The sequence below is a fragment of the Lupinus angustifolius genome, chromosome LG12 (assembly GCF_001865875.1).
Source record: "Lupinus angustifolius cultivar Tanjil chromosome LG12, LupAngTanjil_v1.0, whole genome shotgun sequence".
In the NCBI taxonomy this organism is placed as follows: Eukaryota; Viridiplantae; Streptophyta; class Magnoliopsida; order Fabales; family Fabaceae; genus Lupinus; species Lupinus angustifolius.
Genome location: NC_032020.1, coordinates 2,937,525 through 2,956,605, shown reverse-complemented (window position 1 = coordinate 2,956,605; position 19,081 = coordinate 2,937,525). Strand labels below are relative to the sequence as shown.

The 19,081-nt window shown below is 31.9% G+C and overlaps 1 protein-coding gene across 1 annotated transcript; it reads right to left on the bottom strand.

The window, feature by feature from the left end:
- Positions 17,302 to 18,695, bottom strand: LOC109361736 (CBL-interacting serine/threonine-protein kinase 14-like). Its single transcript, XM_019607276.1, has one exon. It carries the CDS (start codon positions 18,635 to 18,637, stop codon positions 17,315 to 17,317), a length of 1,323 nt encoding a protein of 440 aa, XP_019462821.1. The 5' UTR covers positions 18,638 to 18,695; the 3' UTR covers positions 17,302 to 17,314.

Here is a 19,081-nt window from a genome sequence, read left to right as displayed (position 1 = left end):
TTTTAAATGAATTGTGTGGTTCACTTCCCAGGTTGTTGTGGTTTAACCGGATTTAGCATGGTCGGACCAGAATTTCCTCGGTTCAAAGCGACTCAACCACACATTCGATTAAAACGATAAACAATAATTGTTTTCAAGTCTGATCAGCAATCGGACCAGTCAAACTTTCCGATCCAGTCCAGTTCTCACAATACTATTTTGTAGAAACTATCAAAACCATAATATTGTAATCATAATTATAGAATGTCTAGTGCAATTTAAAATATTGATTCATATACTTTTCTTTGGTTTTAATTTTAAAAGATTACTCTTATTCAAACAAGATTATTTATGCTTGTTTACAGAGAATTACATTATAAGTATTAGTATGTTCTTTCTTAAATAAGTTCTTCTTTGGAGGGAATATTTTGTTGTCACGATGAAAATAAAAAATAAAAGATAAAGATAGATATATAAAGAAGGAAATGATTTACTTAGAGTAAATTAAAAAGTCAATTTTATATCTTAATTATTTATTATATGAAAATTGAATGATTGAGATTTTTTCATTAATTCACGTCACCTAACAATTTTCTTTTCACCCACAAGTACCCTCATCGACCTCTCAATCACAAAAACTAAAGGGGTTGTTCAAATTGTTGACCACTTCATTTTGCAACATTGGACCAAGGAAACTAACAACGGTATATAAGCCAATTATACTAAAAATAATTTTGCTGCTCAATCTACTACTTCTAAGATTTTACTAAGGGTGCATGCTCAACAACAAGCAAGCATATTACTTGATTTTTCTAAAGAGTCATAGGAGATATATAAGTTCATTATTTTAGAATTGTGCAACACACATAAGTCAGCAATTGCCATGAAAACAAATTCACATATAACTTATTGGTGCTGACATTAATTCATGTTTTGGAGTCAAGCCACACAAATGTAAACCAAACTATCATACCAGAGCAAGTGACAGAAGCACCAAACTGAAATGGTATTATATTCCTCTAACTTAATATAAAAGCCAATTGGTAAAGTATTATTGATACTTTTGCTTATGGGGTTGCAAGTTTTACCTATCAAGTGTGGTAAAGTATCTTAATATCTCAGTTTTTCAAAGTTTTCTTTTAGAGACTTGCTAGCTATTAATCTTTACCCACGTCCTGAAATGAAATTTCATTGATAAAGTACCATGATAAATGATAAAATTAAGCACATATTCACATGATCATATTTTAGCAAAACATCATAGCTACACTGACTAACTCACCATATGTGCAAAAATTACTAATCAATAAGGATAAAAAATCACTTGATCTAAAAAGAACAAGTTCGTCTAAAATAACACCCAATAAAATGTCCAAGTGAATGCATAATATACAAAACTATATACAACAATAATCCAATCAAATTAAAGTACCTTCTATATGAAGGTAGTCAAATATGGGAGATACAACATGAAAAACAATACATGTATATTCAAGCATTTCATCAAACATATGGGAAACAGATAATACTTGACAATTTCATCAAAATGATGATTTTAAAGAAAAGAATCATAAGTGGTTAAAGAGAAAGGAATGATAATACAAAGGACGAATTTAGAGGAATGGATGATAATACAAAAGCCGAGTTTAAAAGAAGGAATCACGAGTTTTTGAAGACAATGAAATGATAGCAGAAAGATCACTCACATATAAGAAGTATCACAAAATTAAGGTGAGACCTAAAAACTAAATAAATATTTGGTGACCAAAATCAAATTTGTTATATCATAACACAAAAAAACTACCAAAAAACTTAGTTATTTTGAATTGAGTAATTATATATCCTCATACTAAATCATTTTACTAATCATCTTACTTACAAAAATATAACACATGTCACTTGGAAACCAGTCATCAACAAATAATGTATCATCTTTTGACATATGTTACTTTATTGTGAGTAGAAGAATTAGTAAGAGGATTTAGTAGGAGGATATATCATTTTCATGTTGAATTTCATGATATATAAGTAAAGTGACTGGTTGGTCATTTTTTATATACCTTATTATTGAATTTAACTTTCTTATAGTATATTCTTTTGGCTATATTTGACAAACAAGCCTTGTAGTTGTGAACGTGTATTTATGAGCTAAAAGCTCGTAGATGTAAAGGTTATTAAAAACTTATACCCTTGTAAATAGCTTATTGAAATATATTTATTTGAGAAAACAAATTGTGGAACTAGCTGAATTTGTAGATGACTAGAAAGGAGATATAATATTATTTATTTAATACTAGTTTAATTATTTATTAACTAATTTATAATTATTAATTGGAGTGATTAGATAGGTGGATGATTACATAAATATTGTAATTTGATAAAAAATTTAGTAATTTTATAATTAAATAAATATTAGTAAAAGTAATATTTAATTAATTATTTGGGCAGTAAAATTATTTGTATTTATTTCTTATAATTATTAATTTATGTTTAGTTATAATTATTAAATACAAGAGTAAAAAAAATATCAGTGTTTTACTTTTGTATTCATATATGTTCCTCTATATGATGGAGATATGGCTAGAATGTTGACCCGTTCATTAAATCTAGGCAAAAGTCGGTCTTGCATTGTACCATATGAGTGGGTACCTTAAAAGGTAATTTGACACTCATGTCAGTATGGATGAAGATATGTAGAGAGAATATAAGCATACAAGAGTATATGTGAAATTAAGTTTAACTCTCTTATGACGTCTTCTCTATTTATAGAGAAGTTGAGTTTGGTATATTCCATCATGAAATGATTTAATCATGACAAGTCATCTTATCAACTATGTCTCTAGCAAGTGTGTGCTACTTTAATTGATCTGTGTCGGACGACCCTGTCATGCTCATGCTTAGGCTGATACAACACTTTGACCTTCTTAGGTCGTTTTATTGCCTACTCGAGCTACTGTTGTTGTATATTAGGTATGGCCTTGTCATATGACAGAGGGTAGCTCATAATGTTCAGACGATACCTTCAACTACGTAGAAATGTTTGCATTATTGGAGTTGTGTGACATTTCTGTAGTAGAGATTTGTAGTTTTGTATATACTGGATAGGTCATGTCGAATTACTATAATCTTTACCATAGATAAATTGGTCACCCGAATGTCATCAACAACTTTGTGAGCCAAATATATATTCACGTTGCGATGAGTCTTGATCTTATGAATTGGCTGACTCGTGATTTGTCCATATATTAGGATGGAACAATGTATATCATTCAATTTAATTAATGCTCCCGTCATTAAAAGGAAGCATATCCCATCAGATTCAACGGATTCGGGTATAACAAAATTGTTGTCCATGTGCATTCATTTCTTATGTCAATTCATAATTGCTATGCTTTTTAGTAGTCGTCTCGTCTCATGTGATATGTTGTCTAATTGTTCAGCGTTTGTACATGCTTGTAGACATCCACTATCGGTTGCTTTGCTGGCCACTGCCAAACGCTAATATAAATTAACAAAAGGATTTAGAAGATTATAACTTTTCAATGATAACCAACTTTTTGTATATAATCATATAAAATCAATAATAATAAAGAGAGTGTAATATCTATATACCCATTGTTTAAAGATTTATAGTACTATCCACTTTTATTTTAATTATTTTTTTTAAACAGTCAATAATGATTAAAAATGAATGATGGAAAACTAAAAAAGTTTACACTATCAATTTAATAAAAATACAAATAAAATATATTCATTTGTACCCTTACACATATCATTCGTAATTTATATATATATTAGATTCATTTTGAAAAAGATAAGTATAATTACATTGACCAAGTTAAAAGATGAGCATAATGTTTCAGAGTTATTTAATAAAACATTTATGTTCTATATATTATTTTATAATTTAATAAAGAAAATTATATATTTTTTTATAAAACTAAATATCATTCTTATTTTTATTTGGGTCCCACAATCTATCACATTCTTAATTAAATGTCTACTTTTTTTGTCATCTCTCCTTCTTATTATTTTTTCTCCATGTTCTTATTTAAGAACAGAATTTTATAAAATAAGAATATCACAGTACAAAATAGAGTAAAAATATTCTTATTATATTGAGAAGAAAATTTTGGTTGCTAACTTTAATCTGCATGATTTTTGTGAAATTATGACAGAGAAAAATAGGAAGAATTAGTACAGATTCTTGTATAGGCATGTACCCATAAATAGAATTCTTCCACGTCGTATTAAAAATATTATACCAAGGGATTATGGTTATTTCAAATAGTAATGTAATATATACACTCTTATAAATATTTATATATATGTATTATCTTATTTATTATTGATTTGTATTATTTTTTTAAATAGTCAATTAATAATAATTAAATATGAATGATAGATAATACAGTGACAATGTAAAAACACTCTTATATTGATAGTTTATACTAGTGTTGTGATAACTGGACCGAATTGGACAGTCTGATTGGTTGGACCACTAACTGGACTTGAAAACGACTCTGGTTTATAGTCTTAACTGTGTGAGGGGTTAGACCGCTTTGAACCGGAGAAATTCTGGTCCAATCATGTTAAACCCGGTTGAACCGCAATAATCCGGGAAGTGAATCGGACGGTTCACTTAAAATTTTAAAAAAATAGAACAATACTCTAATGTTTTGTTTTACTCTGGTACAAAAAAGACGGAAAAGATGTTATTTCAATATAATTATATATAATTATTAATTATATAAAATTTTGTATTTATATATAACTTCATATTTATAGATAAAAATGATAAATTGTATATGAAATCACCTGGTCCGACTGGATGGTTTAACTGTTTTAAACCGATTAAACCTAATACGAAACCTCTTTTGATTTGATGTCCGGCTCAGGTTTCATAACATTGCATCTTTTTCTCTATTTCAAATTTTTAGTTTAATAAAATGAAAGTATATAATTGGTTCAATAAGATATATGCACATACATAACAAACTAGGGTTTTCTAAAATTAATAAAAAATAATATAATAAAAATAAATATATTATCTATACTATATATAAAGGCAAAACTTGAAATAACTACCACCATGATTATATTTTCCTATTTTGCCCTTAATATTTTTTTCTAAAGTAAAACCATATAATCCTAGATAAATATAATTAATACATCTCACTTTTAAAAGTGCAAATTGTCAAGTAGAGCACTATTAGATTTTGCCTATGTTTTGATGAAGACAATGACTTAGTGAAAGCTTGAAGATGGTTCAACAAATCAACATACCATGGACTCAAGGGTTTCATATCTAGACTAGGTTCTTTAATAAAGTTCTTTTTAGAAGTCTAAGATGTTTGCCTTAGATATTAAGTCTAGGTTAGGTAAACCTAGATGCAATTCTCACAAGCTTTAAAAGTAATCATTTCATTTACATGAGACATTCCATCTAGATCATTATGTGTTCATGCATTAAACATACATGTCACTTGTGCATCTTAGGCATAATATATTGGTAAAACATGTATAGTTGATAAGCATAACATAAAGGTTGTTTACCATTTAATCAATAAGCTGAAAATGTGCCAGTTAATCGATTAAGAGATACGTTAATCAATTAACGAGATTACAGTTCCAACAGAAAACTGAAAACCAGAAAACAATTATTTTCAACAACCCGTCAATCGATTAAATGAGCCCTTAATTGATTAAATGGGACTCGGAATGGTTTTCTATAAAGACTGTGAATTCAGAACGTGTACCATATCATATCATTCATTTTTAGAAATTGCTAGGTGCATATTTTTGTGCTTAATTGTGTCATATAGGTAGAGTGAAATGCATTATGAGATAGAGAGAGATAGTACCATGCTTAGGCTTTGATTGTCATTATATTGCATGTGGTTTATATGTTAAACATTCCTATATTTTGTTGCATGTTTTCTTGCATTTCTTTAAGAGAATTTTAGGGTAGAAATTTTATGTTTCTGCATTTTCATAAAATCATACATATTCATATTATCTTGTGAGTTTTGTATATGTGTTTTAGTTGAGATTTTATTGTAATATTTTGAGCAAAAGTGTGCTTTATAAAACTCAGTTTTGTGTATTGTTTTGCATCAAAGGAATTTGTCTCTTGGTGTCTTATCTCCCAAGAGATTCGAGGTGTCTTCACCAAGACTTAGAGGTCTTGAGTTTAAAACAAGTTCTTGGCTAGGGTTAGAACGCAAGAAAGGTTTTCTTGGGCGATTGAAAGAGAGTCAAACCAAGAAAGTGAGTTCTTGGATTCAAAAATGGAGCGTCTAAGTGTTGTATTGGAAGTTTGCATGTAACTATACATTCTATTCAATTCACTTTGAAAATTAAAGAACAAGTTGCAAAAGTGCAGAAAATATTTCAAAGACTTTTCAGAATTATGTTTGAAAGTTTGTGTAAGATTCTGAGTTTCAATGCCTTCAAATAGGCTTTCCAACGAACCATGACACCTCTTTGAAAGAGTAGAAATTGATTGGAATGAAACTATTTCGTTTGGGATGAAAACCATTCATTTTGAAATATGAAAACTAGTGCAACAACTCTCAGTAATTGATTACAGCCCACAGTAATCAATTACAACATTTGGGTAATCGATTATCTGCACAGTTTTTGTTGGATAATTGGTTTTCTTTTTTCATTCTAAATTTGTCATCTATGGAATGTTTAGGGGTTTAGGGTTTCTTTCATCTTACAAATTAGGATTTTTTAAACATCGATACTAAATTAAAACATTGAAACACTTACCATTATAATGTGGACTAAATTTTTATTAGTGGACTAATCTTAAATAAAAGAAGAAGAAGAAGTGAATAATAGATGACATCTTAACTTTTACTAATGCGAAAATAATAGACACTTAAGTATAATCAATTAAGTGACAACAGATGTAAACAAACATATAAAAATCATATGATAATATCCGTATGTCAAGTGAATTTTTAAGAAAATCATATGACTCTGGACTCTATGGGAATGTAAATTAAATAAATTCCCATATAATCTTAAACAACCTTTCGTGGTATAATAAATTTCATCAAATTAGTATATTATATAATTTAAAAACAAATAAAGTTGACAAGTTCTCTGAGAGCAAAATTATATTTTTGGTATTGTATGTCGATGATATGGTGCTTGTCAGTAATATGTTACTATTAAATGAGACCAAAATATTTCTAACAAATATTTTCAAAATGAAAGATCTTGGAGAAACTTCTTTTGAGTTAAGTATTCAGACAATAAGATATCACTTTCAAGGTATCCTAAGGTTGTCACAAGAGAGCTATATATACAATCCAAGATAGATTCAACATGAAAGATAGTAAATCAAGAGATACCATATAGCTAAAGGAGACAAGTTAAGTATTGAACATGGCCCCACAAATTACCATGAAAGATATGAAATACAAAAGATTCCTTATGCATCTGCAGAAGGAACTCTAATGTATGCTCAAATTTGCAGACATCTTGACATAGTGTTTGTCGTGAAAATTTTAGGAGGATATTTGAACAATCTTGGAATGCATCATTGGAAGATAGTCAAACGTGTTATGTGTTACTTAAAGAGAACAAATGAGTATATGTTCACTTACCGGAGGTCTGACCATATAGCTAAAGGAGACAAGTTAAGTCTTGAACATGGTCTAAAAAATTACCATGAAAGATATGGGATACAAAAGATTCATTATGCATCTGTAGTAGGAACTCAAACGTATGCTCAAATTTGCAGACATCCTGACATAGTGTTTGTCATGAAAATTTTAGGAAAATATTTGAGCAATCTTGGAATGCCTCATTGGAAGATAGTCAAATATGTTATTTGTTACTTAAAGAGAACAAAGGAGTACACGTTCACTTATCGAAGGTTTGAGAGTTTAGAGATCGTTGAGTACTCTAACTCCGATTTTGTTGGATGTCAAGATAGCAAACACTCTACATCTAGATATGTTTTTATGTTAGGTGGAGGTGCTATATCTTGGAAGTATACTAAACATAACTTTGTTCTTTCAACCATGGTTGTAGGGTTCATGACCTATTTTAAGACATCGAACCATGTCATATGGTTGCAGAATTTTGTTAGTGGCTTATGTGTGATTGATGGTATTGAAAGACTATTGAGAATTTATTGTGAGAACAAATCCATGGTTCTTTACTCCAACAATAATAGGAGTTCTATAAAGTCAAAATTTATTGACATTAAATTTCTAGTTGTTAAAAAACTGTTCAAGATAGACAAATTCTCGTAGAACATATAGAGACAAATTTTAAGCTAGATGATCTAGTGACTAATAATTTGGTAACAAAGGTCTTTCATGAGCATATTGCTTGTATGAGTGTTTTTCCTTAGGATATCTTAGTTCAGTGAGAGTCTATATGTTTTATGGTTTTCTTTGGAAGTCATATGGAGTTCTATGCATAATAAACTAGTGAATTATTGTTCTATTTTGAACTTGTGTATTTTGTTTATAACTATTGTGTTAAAATTAAATATTCTAGATTGATCTCGGTAAAGAAGAACCAGATGGAAATAGACATGTTTGAGATCTAAAATTTCAATGTCACTCATCAATAATTGATCAATGTCATTAAGTATATTAATACGGTGATTATTGTGATCGAATCATGCTTAATTGAGATGAAGGTTGTGACGGTTCCAAAGTTGATATATAGGATGGATTACTAAGGAGAAATCTAATTATAAATAGTGATGGGAAATTCAACATAATAACAATAAAAATTCTAAGAGAGTATATGCAACAGATAATAATTTCCCAAACTTTCTAGAATCTATGAGGATAAATAACAAATAATGGCAGTAAGTAAGAACACGCAAAGGACTTTTAATGTAGAAAACCTTTCCGATGTGAGAAGTAAAAACCACGGGCACAAGTCAGTCAATTAATTTCCACTATGATCAAAATACGAATACAAGAGTGTCTTCAAATTACAACACAAAACATGCTCAACAATACGACATACAATAGAGCAACAAGCTTGAAAATGAGAACACCAAGTTGTAAAAAAACCAGAAAACAACCATTTGTGAAGAAGATCTTTGCTCCTGACCTTGACAAAGTTTTGATGAAGACACCAACGTCACCAAAAAGAAGAAAAGGAAGATTATTTATGAAGGCCAAGAAGATTAAATCTTCAAGACAATTAGTCTAAGTCTAAATAGGTACTTCTATCCTATACTCTTTAATATACTAAAGTAATAATGCTCAAAATATTTTAAAAGGATTTGAAACACTTCAAGTTTTAAATGAAAACATTTTTCAAAATACTGCATAACAGGTTAGTGTCTTTGAGTAACAAATTACTAGTGTTATTAAAGTTGAGTAACCGATTACTCTAATTCGAAATTAATTAAACAGTGGACAGAACACTTGAGTAATCGATTACTCAATGTTGTAATCAATTACTGAGAGCTGTTACATCAGTTTTTCAGATTTGAAACTCAAGGATTTTCATCCCAAATGAAAGGCCTTCATTCCAAACAATTTATACTTTTTCGTAAATGCACAATGACTGATTGGAATGCCTATTCAAAGGCCTTAGAACTCACAATGAAAACAACTCTTTGAACAACTCTTTCATAACTCTTTCACACTTTTCTCACAACTTTCCTACACTTTTCTGAAATAGTTTCTGCACTTCTAGCAACTTGCACTCAAACTTTCAAAGCTATTTTTCTGAGTTGCTTGAAGTAAAGTGTTTTAAAGTTTTGTAAAACTTAAAGAACATTATTTACTAAGTATAAAAAAAAGTTGATTGGATTGCAAGTGTTATTATATTTCATACTTGTGAAGGCAATCCAAGCCATCATTCAAATTCTCCATTCATTGTAATTACTTTCTTTCACGGGGTGTGAATAGAAAGGGGATAGAGTTACTTGGAAAGGTGAGTTACTTGGAAAGATGTTTTTTCCAAGGTGATAAGTATTAGTGAGTATGTAAGGTACATAGAGATCTCGGGGTGAGATATTGTAATTACAACTCATAATATTTAGTGGAAAAATCTCTTGTGCTGCAAGAGTACTGGACGTAGCCTTCGGTGGACAAGAAGGTGAACCAATATAAAATCCTTGTGTACTCTCTTCTCCCTTACCTCTTTGATTTATTCTTGTTTATTTTCTGCAATACTATCCGCTGCACTTTAACTCTTCATTTTACAGAAAAAGTGGTCATAATTTCTAGTCAACTAATTAACCCCCTAGTTGCAATCTCAGTCTTACACCATTGTTATAGCTCATTTTCTACCACATTGGACGACTTCTCACCGATCCAACCGTTCAGAATGAAGCACCATAAGTTATGAACTTTCTGTCCAAATTTCAGTCCGATCCAACATGAACAAATACGCAGTCGCAAATTTCCCACATCTGCTATGATTTCCTGTAGGTTGACTTCTTTCAACTTCTCTCTCACTTTTATATTGCCTCCTTTCCCTAAACTGATTTCACTCCATCTTCTCATCTGATCCATATCCAATAGATTAAGTGGGACAAGTGGGCTTTGCCCAATTGGGTGTTTCTCCATATAGGAAGGAAGCTCAAACCCAACAAATCTCTCCCTCACAACTATGTGGAGAGAATTGCCAAAACGGCGATATCACAACAAGTTTCAAACTTCCATCTTGATAAAGCCTTAGTCATCATATCAACACCATTATCATCTATATGGACCTTAGCCAATTCTAACAACCTAGCATCCAAAGCATCACGTATCCAATGATACCTCACATCAATGTGTTTAGACCTAAATCGAGAAGTTGAATTCTTCCCAAGATGAATTCCACTTTGACTATCACAAAATAACAAGTATTTGTCTTGGAAAAAACCAAGCTCCTACAATAATTTCTTCACCAAAGCAACTCCTTACATGCTTCTGTAATGACAATAAACTATGCCTCAATAGTGGACAATGCAACGCATTTTTTCCACCTAGATTGTCATGCCACAACTCCCCCTAGAAACTTAATCAAGTAGCCTAACATGGACTTTCTGGAATCAATGTCTCTAGCCATATCAGAATCACTATAGCCCACAAGAGTAGGTTTATCACCTCCAAAAGAAAGCCTCAAATTAGCAGTACCATAAAGATACCTCAAAATCTATTTCACAACATTCAATGCTCTCTACCTAGATTTGACAGAAATATACTAACTGTACCAACAACATGTGCAATATTTGGTCTTGTACTTTGCGTACCTCAAACTTCCCACAACAGATGCATAAGGAATACATTGCATATATGATTTTCTAGCTTCATTTGAAGGACATTATTTAACACTCAACTTAAAATGAGTAGCAAGAGGAGTGCTTACTTCCTTAACATTTTCCATCTGGAACTTCTATAACACTCTTAATATAGTGTTCATGTGACAACCAAAGTTTCTTTTTTTGCATATCTTGCGTGATTCTTATACTAAGAATCTTCTTAGAAGCTCTCATGTCTTTCATGGAAAATGACTTGCCTAATTGCTTCTTTAAGTTATCAATCATGGAAATATGGTTCCCAACAATTAAGCATGTCATCAACATATAATAACAGGATGATGAAATCACCATCAACAAACTTTCTAATGAAGACACAATGATCAGAAGTAGTCTTCTTGTAGCCTCGCTCACACATAACAGACTCAAACTTCTTGTATCATTGTCGTTGAGCCTGCTTCAAACCATATAGGCTCTTTCTCAGCCTAAACACATAGTCTTATTTCCATTCAACAAGAAAACAATCAGATTGTTTCATATAAATCTCTTCCTTCAAATCACCATGAAGGAAAGTAGTTTTTATGTCCATTTCCTTTACCTCCAAATCAAGACTAGTAGCCAAACTCAATACAATCAACTTCTTCACCATGGGAGGAAAATTTCATTGAAATCGACACCTTCTCTCTGTCTAAAACCTTTAACAACCAATTTGGCTTTATACCTTAGAGATGTATAATTACTTTCTTGCTTTATCCTGTAAATTCACCTATTTTCCAAAACCTTCTTCCCTTTTGGCAATTTGACCAAATCAAAAGTGTGATTATCATGTAAGGACTTCATTTCGTCTTGCATTGCATCCTACCACTTCTTCTTTTCTTCATTCTCCATGGCCTCACGATAATATTCAGGTTCTCCTGCACCTATCACAACAACATAGTCATCATAAGAGTACTTGATAGATGATTTGATCTATCTATTAGACCTCCAAAGTTAAACTTGAGGTGGTTTCGGAGCATCACCAAGATTCTCATCTTGTGATATCTCATATTCATCTTCACTAATATCAATGGAAATATATAACTCATCTCAAAGTTGTTGATCACTAACATAATCATGTTCTCACCATTTTGAATGTTATTCTCAATTGTATCCAAATCATGTATATGCGTCCAAAATGGATCAATATCAGACAATCTACAATCTTCCTTGGATGTAGTCTTCTTAATCTTATCAATGTCTTCAATGGTTTTATCTTCCATGAACTTCACATCACAACTTTTAATAACCTCTTTCTCAACATGATCAAACAACCTGTAGCCAAATTCATCTTCACCATAACCGATAAAGATGCATTGCTTTGTCTTCGGATTCAACTTGGATCTTTCATCCTTTAGAACATGCACAAATCTCTTACAACCAAAGACTCACAAATGATCATATCTGGCATTCTTACCAGACCGAATCTTGTCTAACACCTCAATATCAAAGCAACTTCAAGACTAAGATTAATAATATGCATTGTCGAGTACAAAGCCTCACCCTACAAATATTTAGGTAATTATGCTTCATAAAGCATACACCTAACTCTTTCAATCAAAGTCATGTTCATCCTCTCCACTAAGCCATTAAGCTGAGGAGTCTTAGGAGGAGTCTTTTCATGTCTAATACATTGTTATTTGTAGTAAATATCAAACGGTCCATAATATTCACCATTATTGTCGATACGAATGCATTTCAGCTTCTTGCTAGAATGTCTCTCAACCAAAATATAGAATTGTTTGAACTTTTCAAGCACTTGGTCCTTTATCTTCAAAGTATAGATCCAAAGCTTCCTTGACCAATCATCTATAAAAGTAACAAAGTAAAGTGCACCACCAAATGACTTTACCTTCAATAGACCACAAACATCAAAATACACCAATTCAAGCAACTCTAACTTCCTTGAGGGATGATGCTTCTTAAAGGATACTCTGGTCTGCTTACCAACCATGCAATGTGAACATTTCTCCAACTATGCACTCTTCAATCTAGAAAGTACGTCCTTTTTGCTAAACGATTCAACCTTTTTTCACTGATATGACTGAGTATATGGTGACACAAAGAAGCCTTCATATCCACGACATTTACACTTTATTTAGCAACCAAAGCTTTCGTCAATACAATTTAGAAATTTTCTCCCATTGGCCACAACCAAGTTACCTTTGATGAGTTTCCATTTTCCAGAACCAAAGTGATTATCATAACCACCATGATTAAGCATTTGCACAGAGTTCAAATTGAAATGAACATCGGGAGCATGTTTAATTCCTCTCAGCAACAATTGCACTCTCATGTTGGTATGCAAACAAATATCACTAATACCAACTACCTTTGATACACCATCATTATCCATATTCAACACTCCAAAATCACCAGAAGTGTAAGATATGAAGAACTCCTTCCATGGTGTAACATGAAGTGTAACACCACTATCATTCATCCATATACTCTCATCTGATATAAGATTTAGCGAATCACGGTCACAGAGAATAATAGGATCGTCAGAAGTAGCAGTAGTAACACGATCATTATCACCATGATTCTTCTTGTTCTGCTTGTCCTTTCTGTCTTTGTTCTCCCTTTTCCATTAAAAACAATTCTTCTGTATGTGACATGTTTTGTGACAATAGTGACACTCCACATTCTTGTATCTGAACTTGAACTTACTTCTGCCTTTTTTCTATTACCTTTCGGTTCCTTTCTGTGACTTCTCCCCATATTTTCATGACAAACACCTCAGAGTGAGATGAAGTACCATGTGCCTTCCTTCTTATCTCCTCATTAAGAATATTTCCTTTTATACTTTCCAAAGAGACAATACCATCTAGGGCTGAATTTGTAATTGAAACTCGAAATGTTTTCCAAGAATCTAGTAGAGTATTCAATAGCCATAGTCCCAACACTTCATCATCAAAGTTGATACACATTCCTGATAATTGATCTAGGAGCCCTTGAAAATCATTCAAGTGATTTGAAATAGAAGCTCCCTCCTTGTACCTCAAATTCATCAAGGAATTCAACAAGTATAATTTATTATTCCTTGATTTAGAAGCATACAAGGATGCAATTTTAGTCCATAAAGATTTTGCATTTTCCTCATTAGCAATGTGATTGTAGACATTGTCTTCTAATATTTTCGAATGAAACCACAAACTTGTTGATGTTGAAAACTCCAATCCTCATCAGACTTCGATTTTGGCTTCTCAATAGCAAACACAAGAATATGCAAATTCTTCACAAATAATAAATCTTTCATTTTTCCTTTCCACAAGTGATAGTTAGTGTCATTCAAACATATCATTCTATGTGTATTTGCCTCCATCATTCACGCAAGTCAAATAACCTCAAACCAAGGATCTTTGATGTCACTCTGATGATAAATTCTACACGATAACAATGAAAACTCTAACAAAGTATATACAATGGATAATAATTTCCCCAACTTTATAGAATCTATGAGGATCAATAATAAATAATTGCATTAAGTAAGAACACACAAGAGACTTTTAACGTGGAAAACATTTCCGATGTGATAAGTAAAAACCAAGCGCACAAGCCACTCAATCAAGCTCCACCATGATCAAAATAAGAATACAAGAGTGTCTCCAAAATACAGCATAAAACATGCTCAACAATATGACATAAACAGATCAACAAGCTTGAAAATGAGAACACAAAGTTTCAAAAAAATAGCCACCGTTATAACTCGTTTTCTACCACCTTAGACGACTTCTCACTAATCCAGTCGTCCAGAATGAAGTACCATAAGCTATGAACCTTCTGTCCAAATTTTAGCCGGACCCAACAGTAAATGAAGATGCAGTCGCAAATTTCTCACAGCTGCTATGAGTTCCTACGGGTTGAGTTCTTTCATCTGCTCTCTCACTTTTCTATTGCCTCTTTTTGCCTAAACTGATTTCACTCCACTTCTCGTATGACACTTATCTATTAGATTAAGTGGGACAAATGAGTTTTGCACAATTGGGTCTTTCTTCACATAGTGAGGGAGCCCAAACCCAACAAATAGCATATGGTTGTGAGCCTAAAGAATATGTAATATAATTGTTTTGGAAAAAATATGAAGTACAAATGAGAGATTGTTAGAAATTTATAATTTCTGATTAATGTAAGCATCATATATTTAATACGATTATATCTATTATTTATTTTAAAGGGTTATAAACAAATTGTCTAATTTGGATATCTCGTAGGACCTCTAAAACTGATCACTAATATGAGTTTAACGAATGGATACACAAATGGTTAGCCTATAGAGAATAATGTGAACCTTACATGTAAACGCACTAGGCACAATTATGGTGCCTAACATATAAAATTAAAACTAGTTTTCCTTTCTCCCATTAAAGAGAAAATAATGTCCCTTAAAAAAAATCAAGATTTGGTTGAGAAATATCACTATACCAAAACTCTTTTAATTAAGACTTATCAAAAAAGTAACTGAAAACATAAATTCAAATATATATTTATATTTGTTTAATATATGTATCAGAAGTATGAGATTTAAGATATGAAAAAGATTGTATATGTAGTGATCATAAAGAAATTATTACAGTTATTACTTGTACATCACTGCTTAGAATATGATGATTATCATATATAATATTCATATAATATGACGTTATTGTACTTTGGTATAGTATGATGGTATCTTACTAGGACCACATATGACATCCTACATAGTATTTCACTCTATATGATATTTTATCTGATTGGTTAAAAAAGATATATTTAAATTAAAATTTTAATAATAATATTTTTTGACCAATTAAAAAAATAACTTATGAAATAACATTTTTTGATATAGAAAATATGATATCTGTCTTACTTCCAAATTTGTCTCGTTCACTCTGTCAACCATAATATATATAATACTAGTTTTATATGGACGATTAAATTTTAACTTTTCGTACAAGAAATAATGACTTTCCAAGTTTCCATCTTTATTTATACTTTCATTCCAATAATTTCATTAAAAATAAAACGACTATAAAAAATTATTAGATTTGAATTATCAAAATAACATATATTTTTAAAAATAAATTACTCATTGCACGCAAAGTGATTCTTCTAGACGTATGCTTAAATCTTCCTCATTAATTTCAACTAGTTATGTTGTTATCTAATGAAACATCAAAACACTCCAACATAAAATAGTGAAGACCATATAATCACGTACATTGTATGTGAAACTGTTATAAAATTACATTTAAATATAACTATTACTGCTTAATAATATGGCTAATGTTAAATAGTTAAATCTACATATACTACTACAGTTATGGCTCAACAATATCACAAAATGTCAGTCAACAATATGATTAGTGCCACTAAAAAATGATTGCTCCTAGTAAAAGAAAATGATGTTCCCCTTAAAATATAAGGATAGTGCCCAAAAAATAAGGATATATTGGCTTAAAAATAAGGTCTGCCCCTCAAAAAATAATGGTGTTGTTCGGAAAGGATAAGGATACAGCCACTAAAAGTAAAAGTGCCGTCCTTAGATTGTTATTCCTCAAAGGTAAGATAACTGTCACTAAATGATAAGGTAATTACCACTAAAAGATGAGGCTATTGTCCTTAAAATATAAGGATAGAACTGCTACCAAAAGAAAAGTAATTGGCCAGACATTGCATGAGCAAAATGAGAAAGGTGAAAAATGTCACTCAGCCACTTCGCTTTATCCAAAAAATCATCATTGTTGCACATTTGGAATAATTGCATGTTGTCATTACTTATTATTAAGAGACAAACTATTGCTGAAATTAACTTACTATTATAATGCATAATAATGTTGAGATAAAGGAAAAAAGTTTACTGGATTCATCATATCCAAATATGGCACATCATTTGAAGCCACCACCGCAAAAAAGATCTATCTAATAGTGTCTCATTTTCTATTTTAACTAAATCAAAATATTATATTTTTTATTTTTAAAATTTTTCTTTTTATTCATATAATAATTTCTGATTGACTCATTGCATCGAATACACACTATTCTTAATCTTTGTTTCAATGAGACTGACACATTCTATTTCTCAGCCAGTCCAATAAGCATTGGCCTCAATTTATCTCTCCAAAACCTTGCACCACTTTCCACCCCTCTCTCCCCACTCTTCACCTCAATCACAACAAAGTCAACAGTTAAACGGTAAACCCCAACCAGAACCACGAAATTACCATCTGATCCCTCTAGCCTCACTCCTCCACAACCATTCTCCTCCCTCTTAGCCACCACTCTCTCTATCTCCGCCACCTCCTCCACTTTCTCCACAATCCTCTCCACCCTCTCCATACAAAGAAGCCGTTCCACGAAACCAGAATCTGAAGGATCCATAAATAAACCCGAAATGTCTAATCCCGATGCAAAAGATATCAAATCGAATGCATTCAATTCTTTCACCCTCGCTGTGTACTTATCCGATTCGGGTTCAAATCCGATTACAGGATCCACAAACCCGCCATGTGTGAACCATGGATCAATCATGATCTCATCAACAGTGATCCTTGTATTGGGGTTAGTGTCCAACATCCTCGTAATGAGGTTTCTCAATTCGCATGATGTCCACTTAGGAAACCGAAACATTCCCCTAAAAATCTTCCTGTACATAACCGCATAGCTGTAACCATTAAACGGTAAATACCCAGCGTGTAGTGCGAACAAAACGACGCCGCATGACCAGACGTCAATTCTGGCACCATCATAACCTCGCTTTGAAAGAATCTCCGGTGCCAGATAAGCAGGGGTCCCACAAGTTGTATGAAGAAAACCGTCCAATCTGATCTGTTTATTAACGGCGCTTAACCCGAAATCGGAAACTTTAATGTTCATGTTCTCGTCGATAAGGAGGTTATCGAGTTTAAGGTCACGGTGGAAAACGCCGTGGGAGTGGAAGTACTTCATTGCGGATATTAGTTGCCGGAAGTATTGCCGGCTGAGATTCTCCGTTAACCGACCCTCGTCGGCGACTTTTTGGTAGAGATCGCCGCCGGGGACGAATTCCATGATAAGGTAGATCTTTGTTTTTGTGGCGAGAACTTCGAAGAGTTTCGCAATGTGCGGGTGGCGTAGCCGGCGCATGATAGAGATCTCGCGTTCTATTTGCGCCGTGTAACCGTTTTTTAGAACCTTTTTCTTGCTCACGGCCTTAACTGCCACGCTCTTTCCTGTTTCCACGTTCAGCGCTTGGTAAACCTTCGCGAACGCGCCAGAGCCTAGTAATTTTAGTAGCTCGTATTTTCCTAGCAAAACGACGCCGAATGGTGTCTTGTCCTTTGTTTCAGTCGTTTTATCTATGCATGGGATTAAAACTTCTTCTTCTCCGGCGACGGCATCGTTTTCTGCCACATACATGGTTTGACAGAATGAAGGGAATTTGAGATGGTTATTTAGATTAAAGGGGTTTAATATGTGAATGTTGTTTAGTAGGCTTTGTTTAAGATCTTAACTTGTGAGATACTTGATGCATAATGATGGGAGAATTGAAGTGATTTTGGGAGAAAGAAGAAGTGAAGCAACTGTTATTATGAACTGTGAGAATGGAACTTTAAATTAAGTTCTTTAATCTTGTAATCTTATCATATTTTAAGATTTATCATTATCTATTTTAATTAGTAATTTAACCCCAAATGTCTTCTGTTTTTCAACTAATATTTTTATTTCAGTTATTTAATATTTCAGTTTTTATTTGTTGTTATGCTATATTTTAGATGATGACTTTGTTTTTTTTTATAAACATTATGATATTGCGGATAATTGAGTTTATCTAATCTTTTCATCCAATACAAATGTATAACA

Bases quoted from the DNA above. Each gene is read 5' to 3' on its own strand.
- LOC109361736 (XM_019607276.1), bottom strand. From the start codon at position 18,637: ATGTATGTGGCAGAAAACGATGCCGTCGCCGGAGAAGAAGAAGTTTTA.